General features: G+C 41.3%; 1 protein-coding gene across 1 annotated transcript in view; it reads left to right on the forward strand.

Moving 5' to 3' along the window:
• Nucleotides 1–5,058, forward strand: part of ccdc178 (coiled-coil domain containing 178) — a gene marked incomplete at both ends in the record, with an annotated part of 34,897 nt that extends 29,839 nt beyond the window's left edge. The window contains one exon of the mRNA XM_080837571.1: nt 4,906–5,058. Coding sequence (XP_080693697.1) covers nt 4,906–5,058 — 153 coding nt within the window. The remainder of the gene's footprint in view (nt 1–4,905) is intronic.
• Between the last annotated feature and the right edge of the window lie 4,389 nt (nt 5,059–9,447).

The raw sequence follows: 9,447 nt of genomic DNA on the forward strand, positions 1-9,447 counted from the left end.
TATGGCAGAGGTAGGTCCTTCGTACAGTTCTCTACTCTGGCTACTAAACTATTAAACATGTCATCCACCTCTACTTCAGAAGGGAAGTGTGTGTTTTTTTAGAATTCTGTCTTACTCGTCAGTCAGGATGAGCATCCTAGATTATAATTGTTTTATTATAATATTTTTTTTTTTTTTTGCTTTAATGTCAATCATGTTCTCTCTTTAATTTTAAAGTGAGTACAGCCAAACCAGAACCGTGTTTTAACAGAAGCCATTTTGCTGTGTGGCATTAGACATTAGTGTAGCATTAGAGCAGTGGAGTAATTGGCCGCCGCACCCTGAGCCGTTGCAGAGTGGGCGCTCTTGTTTTGGTGCTGTAGTCAGAGCAAGCTTGTGCCGGAGTCAGGCGGGCGAATGGAGCACGGAGTCAGGCGGGCGAGTGGAGCATGAAGGCGAGGAGTTCTCAGAGATCCGCCGAGTGTGAAGGACATGCAGGCAGCAGTGCCGTCAGAGATCCTCTCAGGGCAGCACACACACACACACTCACACACTCACTTACTGACACACACACACACACTTACTGACACACACACACAAGCACACACACACACACTCACTTACTGACACACACACACACACACACTCACTTACTGACACACACACAGCTACAGTACATACAGTCACACACACACACACACACACACACATACACATGGCAATGGGCATACACACACATACGTACACTCATACTCAGATACTCCACAGACACACACACACAAAGACATTTGGGAATACAGACCAACACACATCTGCACTCATCACACACACACACACACAAACGTGCTTATACACATCAATAGTGTAGAGACATTAGTAGACACATACACACTCAAACACACACTACACACTCACACATAATGCCATTTATGTGAAAAATACTATCAGGGCTGTTGATGGAGAAACAGCCTCACAGCATTGTTGATCCTCCACTATATTTAACACTTGGTGTTAAGGGCTATTCTCTGTAGCCATCTTTATTTCTATGCCAAACCCACACACACACACACAGCCATCTTTATTTTTATGCCAAGCCCACCTGGAGCATTTGGAGTCACAGCACCCTGTCCCAGTTAAACTTCCAATCCAAGCGCCTGTGATGAAAAGATAGGAAAAGCTTCTTTCTGGCCGACCTTCCAGACATTTGTTAGCATGGAGGTGACGTCTCATGGAGGATTTGGAGACACAGTGACCCCATGATGCTACCAAACTCTGAAACTGTGGTCTTTGGAGATTTTTTACTTCTCTGACCATCCTCTTCACTGTGATAGCAGACCAAATAACCTTGCATCCTCTTCCATGCTGTTTTATGATAGCTTTAAAAAAATAAAAATAACTTAGTGGTTAATGGTTGCCCTAACTGTCCATATGGGCATTTAAAGTTGAGCGGATATCTTCTTGTTTTCATTCCCTGACTTGTGCAAGTCAACACACTTTTGCCTAACAGCAGTGCAATGATCTTCTTGCATCTTTACCATGATGGATGACCAAGGGATTTGGGCCCTGTGTCACCTCATTTGTATACCCTAGTCTAACAGAAAATCATTGATTACTGTTTAAAACGTCTTAAACACTTAAAAATGTAACATTAATTAAAAATGCATGAGCTCATACTGAGACGAGATCATATTATTTTTCACTAATGGTTGCTTTATTCTCAGACTAAACTCCTCAAATAAAGTTAAGATTAGTTTTCTATTTTAAATATAATATTAAGATTAATAAGTGATGAAGTGATTTTTTTATAAGCCCTTTCAATCATCTTCAGCAAAGTGGCCAATCATTTTGGAGCAGCACCAGGACAACTTCAAGACTGCTTACAACAGATTCCATATAGAATTAAAAAAAAATTGGGATATATTGTTCCCCATATTGATTACAACAGTACAACAGTCTTTTACTGTGTTACAAAAACAGCTTTTATTTTGTGTCTAATGACACTAATTTTGAGTGCTAGCTTGTCTACAGTAATGTCATAGATGACATCATTATTGACTGAATGTATGAAAGTCTTGCAACATACAGCCGCGGAAAAAATTAAGAGACCACTTCAAAATTATCAGTTTCTCTGGTTTTACTATTTATTGGTATGTGTTAAAGTAAAATGTACATTTTAGTTTTATTCTATAACCTACTGGCAACATTCCTACCAAATTTCAAATAAAAATATTGTCATCTAGATCATTTATTTGCAGAAAAATGACAATTGGTCAAAATAGCAAAAAAGATGCAGTGTCTTCAGATCTCGAATAATGCAAAGAAAACAAGCTCATATTCATTTTTAAACTACACAATACTAATGCTTTAACTTAGGAAGAGTTCAGAAATCAATATTTGGTGGAATAACCTTGATTTAAAATCACAACTTTCATGTGTCTTGGCATGCTCTCCACCAGTCTTTCACATTGCCGTTGGGTGACTTTATGCTACTCCTGGCGCAAGAATTCAAGCAGCTCGGCTTCTTTTCATGGCTTGTGACCATCCATCTTCCTCTTGATCACATTTCAGAGGTTTTTTCCAATTTCACAGTAGGTGCAAGACTCTGTGGCTTGTAGGCCTCTCCAGGTCTCCGTCTAACCATCAGACGACCATGTGTTGGGCAAAGCTGAAAATTGGACTCATCAGAGAAGACGAACTAGGAGACCCTCCAGTCCGCTTTGGTTCAATCCTTATGGTCTTTTACAAACCTCAGCCAGGCAAAGTACAACGTTGTCCCGGAAAAAAAACTTGCTTCCTTTTGCTCTGACAATGTTCCCCAACTCTGAGAAGTGTTTTTTCCAGCAGGGCAATGCTCCATGCCACACAGCCAGGCCAGTAAAGGTGTGGATGGAGTATCACCAGATCAGGACCCTGTCATGGCCAGCCCAATTTCGAGACCTGAATCCCATAAAAAAAACCTCTGAAATGTGATCAAGAGGAAGATGGATGGTCACAAGCCATGAAAAGAAGCCGAGCTGCTTGAATTCTTGCGCCAGGAGTAGCATAAAGTCACCCAACGGCAATGTGAAAGACTGGTGGAGAGCATGCCAAGACACATGAAAGTTGTGATTTTAAATCAAGGTTATTCCACCAAATATTGATTTCTGAACTCTTCCTAAGTTAAAGCATTAGTATTGTGTAGTTTAAAAATGAATATGAGCTTGTTTTCTTTGCATTATTCGAGAACTGAAGACATTTTGACCAATTGTCATTTTTCTGCAAATAAATGATCTAAATGACAATATTTTTATTTGAAATTTGGTAGGAATGTTGCCAGTAGGTTATAGAATAAAACTAAAATTTACATTTTACTTTAACACATACCAATAAATAGTAAAACCAGAGAAACTGATAATTTTGAAGTGATCTCTTAATTTTTTCCGCGGCTGTATATTAATAAGTATGAGATCTGAGATTGACATACAGAATGTTGAAAGTTTCTGAACATATTTCAACCCTGTGCTGTGTTGTATTTGTCACCACTAGATCCCTTTTCTATGTAGTGCCTTTCACCTGCGGTTATAGTGGCAGGTAGCCACACACACAGTGCTATCAGTCACATGGTCAACACATGGCAAGATAAAAATGTAAGAGATTAAAACGCTTTTGTGAGACGTCAATCACTCTTTTCACAGCCTTAAAAGCGAGTCATAATCCACGGTATCAGTTACTGCAGGGAGTGGCATTTAGCCTGCGCCTCCTCCATCAGTAAACGGAGTGTTGAGCCTGCACCTCCTCCATCAGTAAGCGTGTTGAGCCTGCACCTCCTCCATCAGTAAACGTATTGGCGTTGAGCCTGCACCTCCTCCGTCAGTAAACGTATTGGCGTTGAGCCTGCGTCTCCTCCATCAGTAAAGGGAGTGGTGTTGAGCCTGCGCCTCCTCCATCAGTAAACGTGTTGAGTCTGTGCCTCCTCCATCAGTAAACGTGTTGAGCCTGCACCTCCTCGATCAGTAAAGGCATCCTATGAGTTTTGTTTGCCAAAGCGCTGGCGTTCCTTTCTCAAAAGGCCTTCCTAGGAAAGCATGATGAGCACTCAGCCCCTATCAGCATTTCTCCTCCCCCCAGTGAGATGCACCATTATGACACACTCACACACACCACACATTAGAACTCTCCTCCACAGGATCTGCTTCCTGTGCTCCGGAAGAAAATCATGTGTGGGGAGGAGGCTGTTGAGATGAAGTTAACTCTGGAGAACAGCTGAGGGTGTTGAGTTGAGGGTGCCTCGTGCCACGCCACGCCACACCACGGCACGGCTGCCAAATCTGGCACTTCACTTTTTTCCTGCCTGTTATGCAAGTGTACACCAGGGAGACCAATATTTGACACTCACTAACAACAGAGCGCAGAGTGGAGAGTTGTGAATGGCCGGTAATAATTGGAAGAGACGCCCACTGCGCTGGTCCCGTGGGGCCGTAATCCAAGATCTTGTTTCTGATATAATTGTTAGTCAGAGAATTTCTGCATGGCTGAGCTGGTCAGATCCCCAAGCTGGTTGACAGTGCAAGGCAGTTTAATAGAAAAACTGGTTGCTGAGGTTTTTAAAAAACAAGAGTGGGCACTGAACCTGCACACACAGTTCACCAGGAGCGTTTTTGTGTCCTTTCTGTTGTTCATTCTCTTGCTCTTCCTCCCTTTCTCACTCTCTCTCTCTCTTGCTGTCTCCTCACACAATAAAAAAGCTGCAGACTACACCTCACTGCACCATCTGAGTGGGTTTGTCATGAAAGCAGAATATCAGTGTCGCTCTTTGTGTGTCTGTGCCGCAGCTTGCTCTCTCTCTCTCTCTCTCTCTCTCTCTCTCCCTCAACAGCAACACCAGCTCTGCTTTTCTTAATTAGCCTTCTCCCATTGATTCCATTTGCCCCCCTTTTATTTGAACAGGAGGAGTTGTCAAAGGCAATTCAACGCCTCTCGGCTTTCCTGCACTCACTGACAGATGACTCAACTACCACCGGCGACGGCGCAAACAAACAGTCCAACCCGGACGCCAACGGATTGAGCGGCAAGATGCCTGCAGTTCAGATAGCGTTGTAATTGGAACCTCACCTGTGCCAGACAACTCACTCCAGCACGACTCACTCCACACACACACACCCTGCCCCCCCCCACCTCACCCCACCCCCAACCGTACCTTCCCCCTCTTCCCCACCTCTCTAACCAGCAGCAAATCCATAACAATGAAACAGGTGACTTTCATGCTGCTGTCAGGAATGATCTAATTTTAGCTGGGTGAATGATTGCAATTGGCTTTGCCTCATCAGATAATTAATCTATGTCACCATTAATTGGAAAAGAGAATAATTACAGGCCATGTTGACAGAAATTCTACGCTCCTCCACATCTCGAGATCTAATTACACCTGCTAAAGCTTGGTGACCTCAACTAGCAGTTAGTGTACCTCGTAACCCTAAATGTAGTACTAGCTCCCTGTCTGGCCAGCATCCTGGAGTACACCACTCTCCTCTTGCCGCTTTTGTTTATGCCCGGCTCTCTCGTCTCCTCCGAGAGCTGTCTCCCTCAATCACTTTTCAATATTCAATCTTAATTTTGTGGAAGTTTAGCATTTTCAATGAGCTGGAGATGAATGATTAATGAATAAATTTAAATGCTTCATTTTGTCCATGGATCATTAGTCAAGTCCTTTGTGGGAAGGACCTGAGAAAAAGGAGTGAAAATTATTGAGACATTAGCCTGAAGCAATCCAGGGGTAAATAGTGTGCATGGAAGGATGTTGTGTTCACAGTATCCACTGGCTTTCTAAAGAGCCCCCTTAGGAAATACACAAACTTTCAATTTGCAAGGTATCACACAAATATGAAGAAAAAAAAATTAAGGAATGAGTGTCTCGCGTTTGATTTCAATGCAGAGGCAGTTAAGCCCTTTGTGAGTTCAGCTTTGGCAACCTGAGCCAAAGTTTCCAGTCCTATGTTTCCTTGGTAGGAGCCCTGTTGTGACAGTATCCATAACATGAGATGTCAATCATAATAAAGTTTGTATTCCACCCGATATGCCTCTCCCTATGTAATAAGAACATGAGAGAGATGCTGTGTCACATATGCTGATAGACTGAGCACAGGTCTTCTAAAATTGTTACTCATAGCATCTACAGTATACTATTGAAGTGAGTACCTTACAGTAATTGCATCACCTCTAAGTTGGACAGTAAGGCATTTGCTCTTATGTAAAATAAAATAAAACAGTTCAGATTGTATGTATTACAACTAGCGGTCCCTCAGTGGAAACTCAGTGCAACAAAAGATAGCAGATCTTTTACTACTAAGAATGTAGTATTTTATTCAGTACTTAGGATGTCCACCTTTATTTTTGATGACACTCAATCTTCCTAGGCAGGGAGGATACTAGTATTGCAACCATTTCCGGAGACAATTTTTCAGCTGCTCTTTGCCGGAGGGGTTGTGCTGCTCTACCCTTCTCTTCAAAATACCCCAAGATGTTCTGTTGGATTCAAGTCATGCGACATATTTGGCCAGGTCATAGTTTTCACTTTTCTTCTTTTGGCAGTGTGCTTTGGATCATTTTCATGCTGGAATATTCCTCTTTTGACAAGCTTCTGGAGACGGAGCCATCTTGTCAGCCAGTATTTTGGTATACCCACAGGCATTCATGGGGCCATCTATAAATGCACACCAACACCTTTTGCACTCATGCAGCCCCATATCATCACACTCCCACCTCTGTTTCACTGTAAGGACTATACATTCACTGTGGTTGTTCTGGTCAGGTACATGTCAAACATGCTGGACCCCATCTGAGACAAACACAATAATCTTGGTCTCATCTGACCAAAGAATGTGTTCGTAATATTGATCCATGTCCATGGCGTCATTTAAAGGAAGACAGCCACTGCAGCTCTGATTAGTGGTGCTATGGCTTATTCTATACCTCCTGATTACTGCTGCAACTGGGTTTCAACTCATTTTTAGTTTTGGTCACTAATCCAGTATCCTTTTTCATCCATTTCAAAGCTCACAATCAGTTTCTTACAAGTCCTCAGGTATTTCAACGTTTTCTATCTCTTGTGTCAGTGATCACAGGTGTGTTCACTTTTGGTGCACTGAGTTTCGACTTTGAGTCCTTTCTTCTCAATATAGTCTTTCTAAAGTATTTGTTTTTGATTGTTCGAGAGGAAATACTCTACTTGTCAACTCGTTAATATGTGGATTAATGACCCAAAATAGTCTTCCTGCAATCCAGACAGACCATTTAAAGGAGCAATGGTAACCTTCACTCAATCCAGACAGACCATTTAAAGGAGCAATGGTAAGCTTCACTCATGAAGCAGTTAGCACTGAGTGACAACAATCAATTACAGTAATTAAGGAACTCCTCCCTTAAACCAGTGATCTCACCCTGAATCAGACTAGCATGTAGGCGCATGCTGAGATGTAAAGACTCTTAACTTAGTGTTGTTTGGTATGAAGTATATATATGATTACATTTAAGAACACCATTCATATAATATATACTATATATATATAGTATATATATACCCTGTCTCTCCTTCAGACTAAGCCCTCATGGTTCTCTGGCAGGCCTCACCACACTCAGCAGCAGCCTGTGCAATGAGAGCAGTCAGTCAGTCAGTCAGAGAGTAGTACTGCATGGCTGCCACTCAGCCTGTCAGGAGAATCCTTCTGCATCTGCCCCCGCTGGCTTCTTATGGTGGCCAGGGCTGCATCTGACCTCCAGGTGGACCACTAAGGCCCAGAGAACTGGTCAATGAGATTGTTGCTATGCTCTGTTCATTAAGAGAGAGTTTTTACCTCTCTGTTCTCATCATCTCCTTGTGATTGTGGTGTATGTCTGCCAGGTTATGTGTATCCAGATTCACCTGCAGTGTGTAATTAGGAGACTGTGCAAGCCCCTGCCAGACAGGAGAGCTAATAATACTGATAGCACTAATGGCAACTTTGCCATCTGCACTGTGACTGTTAAGGGGGAAAATAGGAAGAAATAATGACATGGGCTTTTAAGGTAAAACACTTGTAATTACTTCTTTGAGTACCGCATATGAAAATATAAGATGTTACAGTATACTGATTAGGAAATGGTATTTTGTGACAAAGTCGATTTGAACAAGCACTTTTGACCAAATACATTGATGTTAATAGATTACCAGCAACATATAATGTTAGGAATGTGTATAGCTTGATCTACGTGTCTACAGTAAAACATTATGTTTTGTTGTTGTTGTTGATGATGTTAAATTAACGGGGAGTGATTCATAGGTTTTACATCATACCTGTAGTCTTTCAAGAATATGCAATCAACTAACCGAATACTACTGGATGCCTAAAATATTTTAGTCATTTAAATCATTATTAATAATTTAAATAAGTATTACAAGGTTCTACTATATGTTACAGTATGCATTAAGTACAATATATTGCATTATCCTATAGTATGCCTAAATGTTTCAGCAATATATTAAGAGATAAAGATAGTGTATACTGCAGTACACCTGAGTGGTACCACAAAATGTCATAATGTTAAATCTATTGTATAGGACAATAGTGGCAGTGGTTTGGGGCTTATTGTCTTGATGGTTGTTTCATGAATGGTGTTCTTGAGTGTAACCATAATGGTGGTATCAGACACCTAGTATTGAATGAATAAACGTTTAAATGATTTTCATAACCCAGAGATTGCTGGCTATAATATTAATAAAACACCTGCTATTGATTAAATCATGTTCTTTTGCCCGATTACTATAAATCTTGTGTTCAATTGGCAACAGGTTGATGAGGTAAAGCCAGTCCTAAATAAATGCTGACCATAGTCCCTCGAGCCTGAACAGACTAAGCTAGGGACCTTTTTCAGCTTCGTCTTTCATCTGGGAGCAAAGGTCAGAATACACACAGATATGTAAATGATGACCTTCTATTTTCAGCTACTTTTTCTTAGGAAAAACTATGACACAGTCATTTTATAAGTGACCAACCAGTTACCACAGCACATCTCTCTAAACATACCTCTTACTGTGAACTCCAACTGGGGCATTACTACAGAGACACTGTTAGAATCAGGGTATAGAGGATCTCCAGACAAGAGTTCCTCGCCTCTGTGTGCTTGTGTAAACGTCTCTAGTGACAACAGAAGACAGACGAGAAATCCCACAGAGGTCCTTGAAGAAGCAACAAAAAAAAGCTACATCTTGAATTTGCAGGGTCCATGAGTTTGAGAAGGACTCTTTGAACATCATAGAGGCACAGCCATAGAGTCCCTGAAAAAATAAGATCCTACAGAAACCTGTCCTGTCTGTTGTTAGTCTGGGTAATTTTACATTGTGTACTCTGAAAATACTACCATGTCAGACCAGGTTTTCAAGGTTAAATTGCATGTTCTTAATTGAGAGTGGACATAGTAGTCCACTTGAAACAAATTGAAATGTTTCATGATGTA

Source organism: Sprattus sprattus, assembly GCF_963457725.1.
Source record: "Sprattus sprattus genome assembly, chromosome: 4".
Classification (NCBI taxonomy): domain Eukaryota; kingdom Metazoa; phylum Chordata; class Actinopteri; order Clupeiformes; family Clupeidae; genus Sprattus; species Sprattus sprattus.